A 20,272-nucleotide genomic window follows, 5' to 3' on the forward strand; every position below is an offset into this window, starting at 1 on the left:
CGCTCTTCTTTCATAAGAGTAAGGGATTAATGATTTTATGAAAGTCCCGCCTCTAAAATACCATGGCATTGGCATGCTCATGGTCATACTATTCATCGTCTCGCATCTGTGTCCCTTTTTTTGTGATCAGTAGATCTGTCTCTGTGGCACTATGGTCCTCCCTTGAGTCTACCTCCATTCTAACTGACGCTTGGTTTTGGGTAGTTGAGTCTCTTTATACTCGTTGTTGCTTCCTTGCCCCTTTGACCACCTACTTCAACACCTCTATATTCTCCAAGCAATTTTTCTTGGTTGATGGAAAAATAGATTGTAACTCTCATGCATGGCTTTTGCCATCATGTTGTAGGGCTCATGTTGATTTTATTTTCCTTTGTGTTATTGGGAGTAACATTTTTTTATTTGGACTTGTCCTTTGACTTGCCGGGCTCCTTTAAGCAAATATGAGCTCTAAAGCAGTCTAATTCTCTAACCGTTCTGATTATACCTCTATATGATCAAGTCTCTCCCATGGGACTCACTAGTACTTACACTTGGAATTCCCCTTCGGTGGTGCATAATCCCAATAGTTGAATCCATAACATTCACTATTTGAATCCATAATTTTTCTTGTCGTCATTTTGTTTACTGAAGTGAAGCTCCCAATAGTTGCCAATCATACCTTTGTATGATCAAGTCTCTCGTATGACATCTCTAATGTGTGTCGCATTATCTCGAATTATTCTACCATAATCTACTGCACCATATTGCCTCATAGTGATATATCCACTGTGTTCTGATCTTTGTGAAATGAACTCGGACTATAATTTCTTCATGTGTGGCCTCTCCCAACATATCGTATGGCCTCCACAACATCTAATTATGTTCACTCATTTGGCAATTGACTTTTGTCCACTCACTCTCGAAGCACACTCGGATGAAATATATCTCTAGGATAGTCTATTGTTTAACAACTCTCAAAGGCCGTCGACTTCATTGAAATTAATGCATTGTTGTATAGATCTTGGGCCTTTACCCCCTAACGTAATCTCCGTTATGCATTGTTTTTTTTACGACAACTTGATTGATAACATTATAGTATATTCTTCAAGAGTACTCGCCTCTACATTCTGTTGCATCATGTCAAGACCTTCTGACTCCAACTTCGCCTCTACAAGTTGAGTCTCTTTAGTTCCTTTGTCAAATGTTTCATCAAGATAATGTGCATATGCCTCGAAGCTCCCTTTGATTTTAGCACCATACAGATTGAGTCTGCTCTATTAGAATGACATGATCCTACTCGTACCTTTGCAAGAGTTCATGTCCTTATTGTTGTCTAATGAAAGCTTCATGCTTCCACTCCATGTTCTATCTTCTATGTCAACTCTTTTCATGTGGCTTTGGCACTTCGGCAAGTTCTACCCAAGTTGTTCCACTCATCGATTTGCATTGAATTAATGGTGGCCCTCGTGCTCACCTTTCCACTGGTTAGCCCTTAGTTCGATCTCCATATCGACTTTAATTGTGCCTTAGTTTGGTGTTATTTTGGGTTGCTCCTTAACTTAATCTTATAATGCATCCACCAATGCATTACCTCATGTGAGATCATGCAATAACTCATCGTTGCTCACTTGGTATGTTAAGCTTTGTGGTGTTGTTATCTTAAGGTACCCCTCCTCAACATATGCAATCCATTGCATATGATTCTTCCTTTAGAGAACAAGCTTATCCCTCTTAGATATCTGTCCCGTTGGGGTAATTTTTCTCTTTACATTCTTTCCTCCGAAAGTTTTGGAGATAATCATCCCCTTGGACTACTCCACCTTGTTGAACAAACTATATATTGTTTCACCCCATGAATATACTAGATTGCGACTCTTCGTCAATACTTACTACGCCCCTTAAGGCCTAATAATATGTTGAACTTGGTGAACACTTTAGCTTCATATGGACATATCTTTCCGATGGCAAAGAGAAAGTTTCAATGCTCCATGTCATCAAGTTTCAATCGCATTGGGATGGTCACGGATAATCCATCGTTTGCATACAAGCCCTTGTATGAGCATTGAATTTTTTGAGTTAGTAATTCCCCTCACTTTTGTGAGCTTTGCACAACTCTTACATTCACTGAGCAACCAATTCTACCTTCTATGGTCTCATGGTTTGCCAAGCGCTTTGCTTGCCTTGAGCATTATCAAATTTAGTTGCTAACGTCGAGTCATAGTTTGAACTCAATCATCACAATCTTTGTGTATGACCCATTCTTTCCAGCTCGCTTGTTCTTGTTGTGCCTCTTATACGAAAGGTTGGTCATTGAAAAATCTTGAATACTCATTCTTTTAACTCCTTCCCATGTATCCTTATACTTGTTTTCCACAAACAACGGTCACATATGTCATGCAGTACCTTTATGTGTTCCTCCGTAAAGGATCAACCTCCCCGAAACATTTTATTGGCTCTTGAGAACTTGTAAAAGAGAAGACAAGTTAGATGAAGCGTTTAACTCAAGATCCATAAGCAATCATTTCAGTAAATATTTGATTAAATAATATAAATTATAAACATAAACTTTACAAGTTGTAAATGGTTAAATGACAAAAGGTTTAAGGTGATTGATCAAAAGTCTTCATAAGTATCCACATGATACTACTATAGAATAATGCAACAAACCAACCCTAAACACTACCCCAAAGGCTCATCCAACCATATGCTACTCGAGTAGCTCGTAAGTGTTATGTTGGTTGAAACTCTACACCACTCTACGAAGCTAAGAAATCTTCAAAATAACTATTTAGATGGCTTGTTTATGAAAAGTTTTACCTACGACTATAAGGCTGAACAAAATCGAAAGACATAAGCATTACATCAAATATCATATTTATAATTTTATCCTACTAAATAAATATTGAGTTTACATATGCCCATGAATATTTTCTTTTTATTCGTACGATAAACTTTCGTATAGCCTATGATCTCCTTCTTCTTTTTTAATCTTTTTTACATGATGGTGATAAATTATTCATATGTTTGTCCTCCTAATTTATTTTTTTCTCTATAAATATCTTTAGTGGGCTATGTTGATCTTTGCGAGTAGGTGTAGCTTGGGTGTAAGCATTCCTCGAACAAAACAGGATCTACGCTTTAACCTCATGCAGTCTACCATGAAAACATGGATACTAAGCAAAATCAGGACCTAGATTTTATCCTTGTGCAGTAGTCTACTTAGGAAACCGGGATAGAGAAACCATTAGAAAGGTGAACACGCTATTTTCTCTATATCATCTAGAAGGAAGCTTGTGGAAGAACAGTTCAGATGTTGAAAATATCATCCAGAAGCGCAGTTTATGCGTATCGAACAAAATTTGGATGACTTAATCAGTTCTAAATTCTATACACCTTTGAGTGTCTACTGTTAACATCCCATCATACAACAACAACATAGAATGATAGTGACCGAAGACAATGAAATGGTCCATGGCAAGTCTGATCCATGAAACAATTGCTCCTGCTCGGAGTCTGACTTATGTGGCAACACGAGGCATGGTTGCCGATGAGTGCAAACTGCTCTCTTCTTTAGAAATCTCTTCGGCCATCAAGATTTCCATCGACGATTGTTCATTGGAAGGGATGTTCTCCGGCACCTGCAATCTCAGATCCAGGCTACCGGAGGCTGTCTGTTCCACGGCTGGGAAATCCATGGCTGTTCTGCCGTCAAGTATGCTCACCACATTGGACATCATGGGTCTTCGAGTTGGCGATGGATTGGTGCATGCAAGAGCCAAGTTCAAAATCCGCAATGCCTCTTCCTTGGAGTACTCTGAACCCAGGACTGGGTCAACAAGCTCAAGCAGGTTTCCTTGCTCCTGGAGAACATAAGCCTGCAGCCCTCCCATGTAAAGATGTAACGAATAAGCTTACTGCATTCACATATGATACAGCAAAGGAAAATGCCTAAATAATACTAGATATATGAAAAGAGCACATTAAGATAAGCTAAAGAGCGTATTTTGATGTGATGGCAAGAAATTATTTGATGAGCTTTCAGAAAGAAAGTTATGAGGATGAGCAATTTGGTTCACTCGGTCTGGCACAGGCCGAGCAAGAAAAATTATTGGGACATGTCATACCAGTACATCTCAATTACAAAGGTGAAGGAACATGACATTTTCTTCTGTGTTTCACCTTTGCATGATATAGACCCTCCAATGCATTATCAAACAAAAACAGCATAGTATCGACTGTATAAGTTGAATTTGATTTCTGATCGTATTCTGCAAAAATCTCTCTCTAAGAGATGTTTCAATCATCTCTAAAATTGTTGTTCGGCAATCAAATGCCGGTGATCGTGGGAATATTTGGATGGCATTTCAACTTGTATGTGACATTATAATTAAAACAGAGGCTTACAGGAGATGCTTATGGAAAAGAGGGATGTATGTGAGAAGAACTGGGTAAGACCAGAAAAAGGAAATCCACATATTTCAAATACTGTTTGATTTTCATGGTGCTAGTTGACTGACATGAATTATCTGCAGCAGGGACTCATGGCAGTTCAACAAAAGCGGTACAAGGAAATTGCACAGGTTCAATGCCCACAAAAATGAATGAAAAAAAATGGTGAAGCATATCTTCTTTTCGAATGTTTGGTATGTCAAACAAAAACACAAAAGAGAAAAAGGAGAAAATTTTGTGCCTAAATTTGGCCTAAATTCTTTTGTCCACATAAATAGTAATTATGAAAATAATATACTGTGTGGCCATGTGAGAATATATTTTCTACCTCAACCAACCAACTAATAATCTTTCTTTTTTTTTCTTTTACATTAATTGTTTTCTACAATAGATTATTAATTTTTATTTCTTTTACATCCAAAGGAGCCAATCATGTTAGGAAGATGCTTATGGAAAAGATAAATACATGTAGCTGAACAGTGAGATGATGAGAAAATCTCTGTGAGGCTAAAATACCCAATTATCTGACAAATATTTTCATTTTCGTGGTGCTAGTTTAACAATAAGAATGATTAGTCAAAAGAAATTTTCTGGTAGTTTAAACTTTAAACAGGGGTATAAGGATCAACATGAAATTTCTTAGCATTAATTGGTTGAATGACATGAACCAAGGAAAAAGTACCTCCCAAGTAAGATCATTACCTGAGGGATGGTTCAGTGGTTAATTACTTGGCTACTGGATACGTCAACAAAAGTTCCTCAAGTAGTAGCTAAATTTACTTACCCAGTCAAGAAGAAACATGAGGTCTTTCTTTTGCCAATAATTTGTGTTGCAGATTCCACTGACAATTTCTAACAAGACCACACCAAAACTATACACATCTGCTTTGTCCGTCAAGTAACCCCTCAATGCATATTCAGGAGCCATGTATCCCCTGTATGAAGCCAATTGCCATACACTGCTTATCACAATAAACATGTACTGAAACTAGATAAAAAATTTTTTGCTGGTTGTGGGAGAGAATGATAGAATATGTAATCAACTGAATTTACTTGCAAAAACTTAAAAAATATAGCTTTCAAGTTGCATCAATATTTGATATCTTAAGAATATACATTGTCAGATAATGTAAATTGTCATTTAAGAGAAACAGAACTTTCAGAAGATGTTCAAAATATAAACCAACATGAGTATAACCCTTATCAAGTTTTTATACAATTTACTAACTATTTGGGAATGATATCTTATGAGAAACATTTCTCGGTAATTATCTTCTTGTGGGGAACAAATGATAACTCTAAAATATGTCTATGGAAAAAGATGAATTAGTAATAAGATAAGAATTGGAAGATCTTTTCTACTACATTTCTATTTAATATAATGCATTCCTTTACTTTGTGATACTTTCTGTCTTCAATGCTAGTATTGAGAGTTAGTACATGCATAATGTCCACATATCTTATCTTTTTCATGGTGGTCAGATTGTACTTTATCACATGGAAGGGTGTGTGACCGACTCATGCTCAAAATTATGCATCTGCATGCTTCCTCTTCTAAGAGAGAAAAAGGTGGAGATTAGTCAACAAAAAAGAAAACCACATGTGGAAAATAAATGTGTTCCATGGAGAAAGGAGGTCAAAATGGATCTCTTAGAAACGCAAAAATACCATCATCATGTATCCATCTCGCTCGAACAAGCTATGCATGTAGTAACTTTTTCCTCCCTGATAAAAAGATAGAAAGACAGCAAGAATGAACAGCACCAAAAATCACTCAGAAAACATTGACAGCAATGACGTCCGGGAAAGATTTTTTTTCTTCCAGATAGTCACAGACTCAGTGTTGTAAAATCGTTAAAATGCCCTGGCAATGTAGTGATAGTCCTAGTTAGTGCTGTTGGTAACAATGGTACAATAAAGCCCAAAGATTTTAATAATGCATTAATTAAGCAAGTGATTTTTCTATGTTCTAATCAAGGCTTAGCACTTGCACAAAATATAAACACATCCTACCTTATAGAGGTCATAAGTTATTTCATGATGTTACCCTCCAGATTTAGTAGTCTAGACGGTTGATCCTATGTCTAATTGAATGGCCAGTAACTTCCAGAGATTGTGCATATAAAATATAGTTCCTTAACACAATGCACTCACCTTGTTCCTGCTATTCTGGTGCTGATATGTGTATTCTCTTCTTCGTCAAGCTTAGCCAAGCCAAAGTCTGATATTTTTGCATTAAAATTTTTATCAAGCAGAATATTGGTTGCTTTGATGTCTCTGTGAACAATCTTTAACCTTGATTCCTCATGGAGATATGCCAAGCCTGTTGCTACACCCAGGCAAATGTTGCACCTTGTCTTCCAATCAAGTCTCGGCCGATTTTGTTCAGAACCTGTTAGTACCCAATTGCTTCTTATATATTACCACAGAAATATAAACAGCAAGTCACATGGCAGTGTTTCTAAAACCTTACCAAACAGAGAATGGGCAAGACTGTTGTTTTCCATGTACTCATATATTAGCAATAGTTGATTTCCTTCAATACAACATCCATAGAGTTTTACAAGATTTGGGTGCTGTAATGCAGATATCATGCCTATCTCATTGACAAATTCACGATTCCCTTGCTTTGACTTAGAAGAGAGCTGTTTAACAGCAATTAGTGTACCATCTGGAAGCACACCCTAGACATTGAGTTGCATTACATATCAAAGTTCTATTATGAGAGAAAATTAAACAGTTGCTGTTGATAATACATTAACCAACAAGAATAAAAGTCAAGTGGCATTTAACAATATGTATCTGTACCTTGTAAACAGGACCAAACCCTCCTTCGCCTATCTTGTTTGCAATGTCGAAGTTTTTGGTGGCAGTTTTGATTTGTTTATAACTGAAGTATCCAGTAACCAACTCTAGGCGTCTAAGCTCTGCATTCACAGGCAATTTAACACCAGAATTATGCCAATGCTATAGCAAGAAGCAACAGATAAATGGCCTTGTTTCCACTTTGACTGCAACCGTTGCAGCCCATTCATATCCTTTTTCAGATCTGTTGCTGAAAAGCCAAACTAATCTCCAAGTATCCAATTAGATCATTATTTTCAGTAAATTAATTTGATAAACAGACAGGTCTCATCTCATTTAATGGCTAACAGATTGACCACTCAGATGGCTAAATGGTTTACAATTTTGATAGCCTGTCAGCCTGAATTGTTGGTTGGAGCTAACAGATTGACCAACCGCTTAGATGCCCTTAACAGCCTGACAGCTTGATTGCTTGTTAGCAGGCATTTTTATGTGTGCAAGCTGTTACCATGTTAACGGAAACATGACTAAATGCATAATAGTGAAATTAGACTTTGAGAGGAATTATCATACTTTTGATGAAGCATCATCAGAGCCGCATGTGAGCATAGGGCCATGATATTTCAAGGGTAGACAAGGTTGCTTCAAATAAGACACAGGATGAAGGGAAAACAAAGGGCAAAGCTAGAAGTAGGGTTATATCAGGAAACCACTGTCAATGTGCTGAATTGATTAGGCTAACTGTCAAATTAATCAGGAAACCACTGTCAAATTAATCTCTTGTAAAATTTATGTGATTCATCAAGTTTAGGCTAACTCCATGGTTGATAAACTTTCAGGAAGAATTGATTATGCAAGTAAACATTTTCCTTGTGGAGCAACATCTAGTCTACTGGGAGATACCACTTTTCCCCAACAAAGATTATAACAAAACACAAGAGTTAACCTCTGAACTAGCAATCCAAATATAACCTTGAGAAGACAGCATCCACTTCGTTTGGTTAAAATCATTGCATTCTTTCTAAGATCTTCAAATATTTTACTAGCAAAATTTACGGAACTCGCTTGCCATACCTAAGCAAAATTATATAATTTATAGAAAAACAAGTCATTCAAGAAACTCATTTTGGATGACTAACACTAAAAACTAAAAATAAGCATTGCTGAGAACCAAAGCAAATCATATTCTGGAGAAAAATTGTGGCAGCTACAATTCAATCATGATGCATGTGGGGCTTCCTACATTCGAGTTCAAAATAACATATTTAGAACTATCATTTATATTAGCCGTCAAACTACTTCAATCTTAAGATATTTGCAATTTGATCCTAAAATTAGTCCCATGACAAGCAGGCTTCACTCACCATTCAGGGTTTCATCATAAAGCAAACCAATAGCAATTAGGTTTTAATTTTTTAATTATACCATCCAACCAAAACAAGATAAACCTTGTCGTCAAACATATTATCTTGCTAGTTCACATTTTGGTTACTCAATGTACTTCCACTGAGTGCATGAGTTATTTTCTATCACATGATGGGATGATATAAGAACTAGTTCACTTAACTAATACAACATAAAAGCTTCTAAGATCCAGAGACATACTCTCAAACAAGAACATAAAAAAGAAAAGGCCTTCATAATAAACACACAGATAGCTGTATTACCATTATGATCTGGGTTCTTTCTTCTTGAGCGAGACAAAATTAGGAATATGATCAACACTATTACAACACAAGCAGCAGAAACAATTCCCAAAATAGCCCCAGTAGATAATTTTTGTCGAGAAGCTTCAGTACACCGATCAAGTGAGAAATCTACAAAAATAATGATAAGATGTAACCATAAGCAAGCAGCTTCAAAAGAAAACAGAGGAAACGAGTCAAGAGACATACTTGGGGTGACAGAAATGGCTGATATAAGAGGTCCATAAACACTTCTATGTGGTATGGAATGTGTCCCTTTCCCAGCCCACTGGAAGTGAATTTCCAAAGTGCCATCTGCATCTACATAAGTATCACTGAAGACCTCAATTTTCTCTTTTCCAGTTCCATTAGCTTCTTTTGCAATATTATAGTCTCTCAAAACCTTATTTCCCTGCATATATTTAAGAAGATATCATAAAAGAATAATTATGTATCTCAGATAAAAAAAAGAAAAAAATAATATAGAGGGATGATGATAAGACAACAATCCATCACCTGTATTGATACATCAAATATTCGTTGTCCTAAGCTTGAATAATTTTGGTCATCAGTAAACATTATTTCAGCAAAGTGGAGCTTCACGGTATAGTTACCCTCTTGTAAGCAGAGGCCATAGTATTTAAGGGAGAGAGGACTGAGCCGAGCTGTCTTGTACAACTCTGAATTGGTCATGTTCAATAATGATGCATTTTTAGCAATATATTTTTCATCACGATTGTCCACAAAGTCACCCGTGGAGCTGTATGCCCATTTCTCAGTAGAGGCATATTGTGCAGGTCCCAACTGATTTATATCTGCTTCAAATTCATTGCCATCAACAAATGCCTTCTCACCTCCACAATTTATAAACAAGTTGCAATCTGCAAAATTCATGAAAATAAAATTCTTAAAGATTGATTTCTTATATAAACCGTTGGTGAAATATATTCTTTTAACATTCCAGACAATCCAAAGAATCCTTTCAGCACCAAAGGGTACTAACTTCTCGCCTTTTCAGAACATGGGAGATTTCGCCTTAAACATGACTTGACCCTATAAAAGGAAGAGCAGCAAGACAGTATGATCTTTTTAGTCACTTGAGGAATATGTAGCAATTCAGTAAGATAATGCAAGAAGGAAGCAGCTCACGAATTATTGTGTGTGGATGAATAACTGGAAACCAGATTCCTGCAAGAAAAATAATTAACTACTGTTGAAGAAATCAAGTACAAGTTACTTTTGTTGGTATCAGGATATTGACTACTTACAGGTTGCCTTGTTGACAAATGGATGGTATAGGTGATCCTGTGAAAGTGTTATAAGAAAGGTCCCTGCTATTAATCTTGTAAGTTGATAGACATTGACTGTAAAAGAGATGAGAACTAAGACAGGAACATATTAAGAACCCCTAGAAAGCATCTCATACAGGTTCTTATCGCTTCCCAAGATCCAGTCTGGTATTGTTCCATTAAGCATGTTACTTGTAAGGTACCTGTATGGTGAAACAAGGACATAAAGGCACGTAGTTTAGCTGCAACAACATAAAAAAGCTACTACTATGGCTCACAATAATATAAAGAAATGATTAGGTAAAATGGTCACAATCACATGTAATTTATTGATCTCCTCAATATATCGTAGCTGCTTGGAATTGGACCGCTCAAGTTGTTAAAGCTCACATCTCTGTAAGAAAATTACAATATTAAGTCTTTGAATAGGCTCTCAACCCAAAAAATAGGAAACAACAAAAACAGTAAATGCATCTGTTTTATTTGTCCGCGTGATAAATAAGGTTGACAAAGTAAAGCTAAAGGTCGATAACTCGACAAACCTAAAATCTTACAAGGTTTTAATAGTAGGCATCTCTGCGATAAAATCAGGAAGTTCACCAGATATAGATAAGTTTCGGAGAACCCTGCACCAATTCCAACAGTTGCCAATAATTGTGCACAAGGAGCAAGAGAAAAAGAAAAGATTCATGCCTCTGTGGTGCCAGGTGCAATCTGTGTGACCAAGATACTTACAGTCTTTCCATTTTGTTCATATTTTGTAGTGCTGGAAAAGTCCCAAGACCACCTCTCAGATCAGATACCCTCCTAAATAACCAAACTAGATAGATAAATTACAAATGAAAAACAGAATATGTTTAACTGACAGGAATTTTAAGCATTGAAATGGCTCTTACAACTGTTGAATAGAAGTCAAATTTGAGATGGTGGGAGGAAACGGCCCCTCCATCAATGTTCCTTGCATGTCTCTGAAAGCAAATAATTTACAAATTCAAGAGATTAATTAGGGCCTGAGATTGATAGAAATTCTGCTTAAAGAAAAGAAGAAAAAAAAGGAGTACTGATCCTCACAGTCTTTGGAGCTTTGTCCAGTTACCAATGAAGCTTGGAATCTTGCCAGAGATTGGATTCCCATCGATTATGCTGTAATCAGGCTGAACATCTTAAGCATATATCAACTGAAGTTCCATTTATCGTAAAAGGCAGTCATGTAGCTTTGTGCAAATGGAAGTTCTAAGTCATTAGATAGCTTCATAGTGACCATAGATGATTAACTAAATGACTGGTCGAAAAGTTATATCACCCACAATTCTTTTAGGTTTGTTAGTTTGCCAAGTGAATCTGGCAACTCCCCATTCAGGTTGTTTGCAGAGAGACGACTGTTCAGAGAAAGTAAAAGGAAAGTTAACAAAGAAATAATATAGCCATTCAAAAATGAAGTCAGCAACAATTTTAACTGAAAAAAAGAAAGAAGAAACCATATAAGCTTTTACTAATTGATTAGTTTTAGAATTCGTGAAGCATAAATTATCCAAGGTTTCTTCAAGAACTATGCCCGTTACCTGAGATATCAGATTTTGTAAGAGGTTCAGATGATGTTTAACATTCAACTTCCCAACATTTCTAATAACTCCTTAAAAGGCTTAAAAAAAGTTGCAGTATCTCCATGACTCCAAGCATTCCAGCTGTTCTTTTTTTTTTGTGCAATGGAGAAACATTAACCATCCTTCAAATCCTAAGCATAGTTTTCAAAATTAGACATACCAATTGGTACGGACTGACAATTATTAGATGGGCTACCTAGACCATCTTATCTGCACTATCGGCAGAGGGAATAGGAAGACAGTCCTTGAGCAGCAATCTCAGGCTCTTAGGCTCTCAGCCATCCCTTTAGTGTGGCAAGAGGAAATGTCGCTCATTGCACTCAATTAATCCATAGATTACTATCGATAAGCAAGAATTCAAGGAGGATGACAAGGCTTCTCCATCTAATTCTGATCTCCATGAGATTCACAATGATGGAAATGAGCTAAACATTGGACACGCCACAAGTCTAACATCTTAATACCAGATACACAGAGAGATAGAACATGAACTGAAGAGTGATAATTTCTTCATACCATCAAGAGGATGACCATCAGACCAAATCATCCACCAAATTAGTCTCTAAGAACAAAGACAAGGACAAGCGGAAGACAATTGATGACCTAGAGGAGACAGAGAGAGCTCAGCCAAAATTGAGTTAGGTGGTTCCTTATGATCTTAGCCTTTCTTCCAGCATAGATTTCATGAGCCATAATATGATGTCAATTTCTGATCCTAGTTTGCCGAATTTGAGGCTTCATATAATTTACAGTATTACTATGGTGATGCCAATTATGCTCAACAGCCATCATGGTAGCACTATTTAACACTACTTTCACGTCAACAACCACATCAAAGGACTCAATTTCAGGTACTGGACTCATGTCAGTATGCTGGCACATACTTTGGTACCAAGAAGGGAGCAGGGTGTGGGTGGAGGAGGAGAGGGGGAGGAGGAGAGGGGGAGAAGGAGAGGAGGACTGAAAACTTGAGGAGTTTGGAAGACTTAAAACTTTGCCTTCCAGTTAAGTATTACCCTACAAGGATTTACCATGTCACAGTCAAAACTCAAAAAAGATACTACCAAAAAATTGAATTATGTATAGCCCCTTATCGTGTGTTATACAAAGCCTGTATGTAGAGGTTGTATGCGGCTGCATCATTAACTGCACAGGAAAGATGATACATGTGTGATGCAATTTCTTGAATTCCATAGTAGCATCCATAAATACCACATCTGAAAATATTTTAAAGGTTACTTGCATCTAGAAGCAAAAATAAACATTAGGCTTGAACCAGTTAATTCCTGCATTTTTCTTTTTTTGATTCAATCAGAGTATTTATACTCAGATTGCTGAAAGGTAAAATAACGCATATGAGATGCAATTACAAGATATTACACCCTTTTTTCCTGGAACAAAAGAACTCATTTCTCCTCAACAATTCTGAACAATTTTTGTTTTAATATCCATTTGCAAAGACTCAAGTGGCTGAAGTCCTCAGATATTTGCACCTAAGAGCACAGTCAGTGCTCCTAAGAACATTTATTCTTAGTTTGATAAAAGTAATAGAGTTTGAGAGGAAGGATCTTACAGGTAATTTAAGTTGATGAGGTTACCAATGGATGCAGGTATCAGACCTTCTAGCTGATTGCAATCCAGTGTACTACATGACAAAATATTCCAGGAAGACCAAGACGGTGAGATAAAGAGAGATAGGGAGAGAGTAAGAGTGTGAGCGTGTGTGTGTAGGACACAGCAAGAGAGAGAGAGAGAGAGAGAGAGAGAGAGAGAGAGAGAGAGAGAGATTGTGTGTACAGTTCTTCAAGGGTAATGATTTTCCCTATCTCGTCTGGAATCTTCCCTGATATGCGATTTCCTAAAAGTGACCTGCAAAAAAAAGTTATTCATGCTGTGTTTTCTGCATTGTTTAATTTTTTTATTTGTCAAACATTATGTCCTATGGGGAAATACAAGAGAAACAAAGCAAAGAACAAACTCACAAGGTAGTCAGGGGAAGAGAAGCCCATGCAACTGGAATGGATCCGTTTAAATAGTTGCGTGCCAAATCTCTATTAACAAGCAATCAACGATTGATCAAGACATGTCGTTCTATAGCTAATATAAGGACTCTGGTGTTCAATCACTTCATTCAATAATCCAATCTAATACTTACAAGACTTGTAAGGAGGTAAGATTGGCAAATTCGTCTGGTAGGACTCCAGTTAAGTTCTGACCCTTTAGCTGTCTGTAAATCTCAAATTGCATGTGTAAACATGAGTTTTGATTAGAAGGAAGGCAATCAAAAGAATATATATAAGCAGTGGTAATGAGGTCTACATGCTTGTGACATGACAAACATTGATGGTGGGGCTGCAGGTGCACGTGAGATTGCTGACAACATAAATGAAGGAAGAGGGTTCAATCCATCCTTCAGTTCCACTACATGGATCCACTGAAATGTTCCACTTTTTCTTCAACTTGGAGGCAATCACTTTCAACGCATTAACTGGTTCATCACATAACTTCATGTATTATTTCTGTGCACATAAATGTGCATAGCATATAAAATACATATCTAAACAGAAGCAAGTACTGGCAGAAGCACATAGAATTGGCTGTAATTAGGTGGATCAGCTGAGCATTATGAACGCATGGTCAGAAGGGGTGCATGCAGTTTGATATTTGGGGTTCCAATATCATCAAAATTCAGCTACTTGAGGTGTGAGGTGTTAGTGAAAAGTTAATAAAAACCAAACTTGAAGGAAGACAAAAATTCATCAAATAAATCCTCATTGGACTCTAAGTTTTCTGGAGCAACATGTTCTTAGGTGTAAGAGAGACAGAAACTGTAAAGATAAAATTTCTGCACGGAGGATTGAGTATGACAAAGAACAATAATGTTGCAACACAGAAGCAGGTCTTCAGGCCCTCACAAGAAGGTAGCAAAAGAACACTAGGAGTCAGAATATGGCAACTCGGTGGATATAAACTATGCAAATTAAAGACAGATATATCTGAGGTAACTAAACACCATAAGCATGCAGCTGTCCTTGAAAAAATATCATAATATTAAACGAATTGGCCAGATCAATATTTGGATATGAACTTAGTGATAACGTAGAGATTGAATGCCAGAGTTCTGCTAATTAAAAGGATCAATAAAAAAAAAAAGGAAAGCTCAGATATAAAAGACCAAACAAAATTTGCAGATACAATTGTGAGTTGTAAATGTCTACCACCTCCTATTATAAACATTGATAACATTGTTATATATAAAGAAATCAAATCAAGAACAGTTCTAAAGCAGGATGCTAAACAGTTTTGTATATTCAATTGATAGAATACTCTGTTGTTAAGGAAGCTTTTATATATTGGAGATGATATGAAACAGTGTGGTTCCCTCAAACAGATATGTTCATCCAGTAATTTACCATGCAAATAAGGCTAGTAACACAAGATAAGCAGATTAGAAGGTGGATTCCAGGTAGTAAATGGAAATCATAGTAAATGGAAATCATAGTAAATGGAAATCAGAGAAAAATCATACTAATTGACTATTATAATCATCGTCCTTTTCTCGCCACCTCTGTTCAGAGATCAATCGACCGTAGAAAGCAACGCAGAAGAGACAAAAGAAAGAGATAAGAAGAAAAGAAAATAAAGAAAGAACAAAAGGAGAGCTTCTTGAATAACGGCAAATCGACGAGGGCCAGTCGACGTGCATCAAGAAGGTGGATCTGTGATCCCAGTAACCAGAGCTCACCTCAACTGACTGCGACAATGATCCGCCAAGAGAAGCGTTCCATCTCCTCCTCTTGCCATCTCTGACGCACATCGAAGTGATCCAAGAAGCTTCTGACAAAGCCCTGACGGCGAATCCCCGCCAAACCGTCTCGGCCGGTGAAAATAATAGGCCAATGAAAACAAAGAAAAACCAAAATAGGAATATATATATATATATATATATATATATATATATATGAGGTGTTTTTAAAGAGGAAAAAAACCTCTAATTCTCTATGTTTATTACATTATGAGCTTTTTTTGCATGGTTATGTCAAAATTTGAAATTAATATAACCAAAAAATAAAGAAAATTCGAAGCCTTCATCGAAAAAATAAAAGATATTTTTTTGAAAACCCCTAAAATATATATATATATATATATATGTTATTTTATTAATTTTCTTTAGCTAATTGTTGCATGAAAATTATAGAGTAAATAAAGAGAAAAAGATAAATGAGATCTTATAACAAACTATCGAGAAATAAGCTAATAAAAGTATTATATGTTTGTTACTGCATGGACTTTATTTGCTACAGAGGTATTGGGAGCAACACAACAGTACGTAGTAGCAGTTCTGTGAGACCACTTCAACTATTCTAATTCCTTCAGATGATTCAGACAAAGATCGAAAGCGATGACTGAAATATATAGCTAAAGCAGTTCTAGTTCTTCCTCCTGGAACTGAGGAGAAGCCATTCCTCGCGCCGCAAGAACAGAAACGACGAAGACGAAGTGAAACAACAGTATCGGAAGTCCTCTCAACTACCTTCTTTCGGATCCAGCTGCTGCGCCTCGCATCCGAGTTCTCGAAGCGAGCTCAGGGCGATCAGCAGCGAGAGGATGATGACGAGGCCGAAAGCGTTGGAGCAGCGTGAAGACGATGATACTCCTTTCATCAGCTCTTTCTTTCGTGTCTTCCGACCGAACAAGGATCAAATCACAAGGAACTCCGCGGTGGGGCTTCTGCTTACTTATTGGAAGCTAAGGAAGAAGATTCATTGCTATAGCATAGTCACTGCTCTCTTCGAGAAAAGATTGACCCCATCGAGCATGAGCAAATCGACATCTAGCTGGAAGTTTTGACCATGGCTTCTTCGTCAAAGCTTGAGAGAAGAAGATTATCTCATGCTGTCTGTGAGCAGTCGTATCCTCTGCTTCATATAATATTATAGTCCTTTCGAGGGCATATAATACTTCTTTGGAACGATTTACTATGAAACGAAAAAAAATATTCTAAAGATAAACAATAAAAAAATACTATAAAACCGACAAAAAAAGATTAACACAAGTTGATTATATTCTAAAATCAATGCCTTGCAACCCTCGCATAGCCGACAGCTCACAGTTTGAAAGACAACAGTATTTAATGTTGTCATGTCAATCCGCTGCCAAAGTTTGACGATAACATGTCAAATGCTCTTATCGTAGTGTGTGCTACTTCATTTATGCTTCACTGTGAAGAAGAACGTGATCCACCAACCACAACCTCCACCGGTATTCAAATCCAATGAAAATAAAACATACTACTGAATGAGCCACTTGTTTGCCTTCAAGTAGTTTTCTTTCAACAAAGGATTAATGGACTTCTAAACTTATAATCTCTCAGCTAAAATAAAAGCAATAATAACTTTGATAATAGAAATATTCACCAGCTTTCAAGTCAGATAAACATGCCGGTTCGGATCGTTTTAGGACTAGTATACGATAAGATGTGATAAGGATATTTAATAATAGAGCGAAAAAGTTAATATGATTGACTTTTCCATGTTTGATAGTCGACATCTCTATGTCATGTGATCAACATATCATCATCGTACAATTATGATGTCTTGGATTAGATATAACCTTTGCTATAAAGGCTAAAGCCTACTATAAAAAGTTTCTTAGATATATTTTCAAGACGCGACCTTTTCTATCAATCAATCGAATTCTTTGAATCGTCTATTAATTTAAGCTTTGAAGAGGCTCAACAAAGCATCCATCAACTTTCAAGGATAAAAATAAAAAAAATAAAATCTCCATTGACTTTGAATCAACATGCAACTCAGACAATGCGGAATGCATAACAAAAAGTAATCTCATATCAGCTTGTAATGTTTAATCACGTGCAATTAGGACAGAAGAAGAACACTTGCGGACTAGACCAACTCATTTGCAAAGGAAATGGAACATTGGCCATGATCATGCATAGAAATGCTCGTCTCCCCTTAGTTTCCATGCATTTATACCTACTCTCGTAGGTTTTTCCATACACTACACTGTATTTTTGGGTTGTGATAGCTGACTGAAAGCTTGAAGAGACATTACTATGAGGAGCAATACTTCACAACAACTCTTCTTCTTCCTTGTTCCTTCACTTTCTTCTCTTCCTTTGCTTCCAGTTTCAAGGAATCTAGTGCCCACAACTCGGACTTGTCGCTTTACAATGTCAACTTTCCTGTTCAAGATTTTAGCCTTTGACAGGGTCAGGATGATGCATGAAGATAAACACAAGAAAAAGAATGTGACTGATGTGGGATGACATTGACTGCATGCTGCAGCATTGAGGTTGATATGAGGGCAATGGAATGCACTAATAGCATTAATATTCACCTGCTCAGAGATTATGAGGCTTTAGTTAAAATGACAAGAAATGGCTCTGTACCAAAGCAAAGTGGCAGGAAATAATGGAAAAGGACCATTTCATTAGCTGTGAGCAGTTCTCCTGCAGACAAGCAAACAAAATGCATGTGAACAAGAATTGATATGTTTAGTTCTTGTAGCTCAACAACAGCAAGAAAATTGTCTGCTTCTGTACAGAATTACGAGACTTGATTTATAACCCATGATTCATCATAGTTCTTGATTTGTAACTGTTCAGTATTATGAAGGCTGTAAACACTATTTATATATGGAACTGCTCACCATGTTGTGACAAAAACTCTCTTTTAAGGCCACTGTAAACCTGCAACCTTATAGTATGTAGAGAAACATTGGGATGTAATCAAACTAGAAAACAAGGATCTCTATCTTCTCAGTTCATCCTATGATGGCTCTCAAAGATAAGAAAGGTAAAGAAGATGAGGGAGTGTTTGGAAGATGTGGAAAATGCCTGGCATTGCTCGTTAATGTATTGCATCAGTGAGATGATTGATGAGTGCATTTGTCATGGGAGCTGGCAAAATTGACTACATTTTTGTCGGCAGACTTTGGTTTGGATTTGACTCTCAACCAACTAGATAACAATTGATATTAGAATCGATAATCAAGATAAAAGATAAGAGTAAAAAAGAATTACTCATGAATGAGACATCAACAAAGTTAACAGTGATCTCATTAGGTCGGTTCATAAAAAATGATCGAACCGATAACAAAAGCCATCGACACAACACATATTCCGATTCCTTTGCCTTACTAGAAGATAGAGGGGAAAAATAAGAACTTTATAAAATACATCGTGTTTCTAAATTTCATTGTCAATAATTTTTCCTTTGGATCATTTCGATTTTTAGAAAATAGTTGCTACTTAAAAACCTAATATATTGCTTTCTTCCTTCTCCATTTTCTTTATGCATTAAAGCATTTGAACTATAAATCGTTATATTAAGATGCTTAAGCTCAAGTTTATCATAGTAAATTCATTTAATTTCTAATAACTTAAATATTCTTCAACATGTAGTTAAGAGACTAAAGTAGGGTGTCATGAGATGAGCAATTTCCTTGAAATAAATGTGTGATGTGTTTGATGAATTCCTGGTGAACACAATGCTTCATGAGACATCTATGCTTGCTATTATACTTCTCATAAGCTGTGAATACTGTTTCCAGTGGATGCCTTCTTTGATTTCCTTGTATGGACTGTATCATCCTACTGTTAATGCAGAATTCTCAATCATAAGGAATCACAAACATGTTTCCAACCTGCTTCATCTTTTACCAATAAGGATAAAGCTGTGAAAGAGTATTTAGATGATCAGTGAAACCAATGAGATAATATGTACCCTTCACTGATTCAAGTTGATTGCACCACTCTACATCTAACTAAGAATCTTTGACAATGGATGAAGCCTTCACAAATACAAACTTGCATGGGTAATAAATGCATGCCATGATGCATCAAAATGTGTACCCACCATGTGGCTTGATGATGCAATATGATCATTTATAGCCCTTTTTCTCTTGCAAACCTTCAGTTGTAGATTGGGATCAGTAGATTCAGAGATCTACAAGCCACTTCACTTTGATGGGAACTAGAAGTAGCAATTTTCACTTTTTTAAACCCAAAAAAGCTCCAATTTTCAATTAAAAATGTCCTTCTTAGTTGATTATGAGGTGAACTTGTCCTTTCTTTCTAGATCAAACAAAAAAAGGGAAAATTCCTCAATATATAGTTGGTAGGGTTTTAGAATTTTATATAAGAAAAAAAGTCAAGCAAATAATTAGTAAAAAAATAAACTCAAATTACAATTGAAAATAATGACCTAATTTTATATATAATTATATTATTTTACTTATTGGAGATTATTACTTATAATCTCTTTTTTACTATTTATAATCTTATTTTAATTTTTTAAATATTTTTAAACTACTCCTTTATAATTGAACATAAATACCCTCTTACTCGAGCTCTTCTTTTTCTCTTCCTCTTCTTCTTCCTCTACGAAGGATGATATTAAGAGGGTAACATCGACGACGGTGACAGGTAGCGAGAATC

The 20,272-nt window shown here is 36.4% G+C and overlaps 1 protein-coding gene across 8 annotated transcripts; it reads right to left on the bottom strand.

Moving 5' to 3' along the window:
• Positions 1 to 3,325: 3,325 nt before the first annotated feature.
• LOC135598306 (probable LRR receptor-like serine/threonine-protein kinase At1g53430) lies at positions 3,326 to 16,733 on the bottom strand. Of its 8 annotated transcripts, none has more exons than XM_065091878.1 (24): positions 16,346 to 16,733; positions 14,131 to 14,299; positions 13,967 to 14,038; positions 13,794 to 13,862; positions 13,609 to 13,680; positions 13,385 to 13,456; positions 11,515 to 11,586; positions 11,279 to 11,350; positions 11,104 to 11,175; positions 10,943 to 11,014; positions 10,762 to 10,833; positions 10,527 to 10,601; positions 10,345 to 10,410; positions 10,187 to 10,249; positions 10,068 to 10,106; positions 9,922 to 9,971; positions 9,435 to 9,799; positions 9,129 to 9,330; positions 8,901 to 9,050; positions 7,237 to 7,355; positions 6,902 to 7,112; positions 6,583 to 6,820; positions 5,213 to 5,387; positions 3,326 to 3,854 (listed from the first exon to the last, which is right to left on the bottom strand). In XM_065091878.1, exons 1-24 carry the CDS (start codon positions 16,473 to 16,475, stop codon positions 3,498 to 3,500), a joined length of 3,054 nt encoding a protein of 1,017 aa, XP_064947950.1. In that variant the 5' UTR covers positions 16,476 to 16,733; the 3' UTR covers positions 3,326 to 3,497. The 8 variants fall into 8 exon arrangements, with proteins under 8 accessions (XP_064947950.1, XP_064947949.1, XP_064947946.1 ...); XM_065091877.1 differs by having other exon boundaries at positions 10,187 to 10,252; XM_065091874.1 differs by having other exon boundaries at positions 10,187 to 10,282.
• Between the last annotated feature and the right edge of the window lie 3,539 nt (positions 16,734 to 20,272).

The sequence above is a fragment of the Musa acuminata genome, chromosome BXJ2-1 (assembly GCF_036884655.1).
Source record: "Musa acuminata AAA Group cultivar baxijiao chromosome BXJ2-1, Cavendish_Baxijiao_AAA, whole genome shotgun sequence".
Lineage (NCBI taxonomy): Eukaryota > Viridiplantae > Streptophyta > Magnoliopsida > Zingiberales > Musaceae > Musa > Musa acuminata.

Coding starts and splice junctions, on each gene's coding strand:
- LOC135598306 (XM_065091874.1), bottom strand. CDS start 16,475: ATGAAAGGAGTATCATCGTCTTCACGCTGCTCCAACGCTTTCGGCCTC. Junction 10,834..10,942: donor ATGAACAAAATGGAAAGACT/GTAAGTATCTTG, acceptor GAATTGGTGCAG/GGTTCTCCGAAACTTATCTA. Junction 7,356..8,900: donor AAAGAACCCAGATCATAATG/GTAATACAGCTA, acceptor CTGTGAATGCAG/AGCTTAGACGCCTAGAGTTG.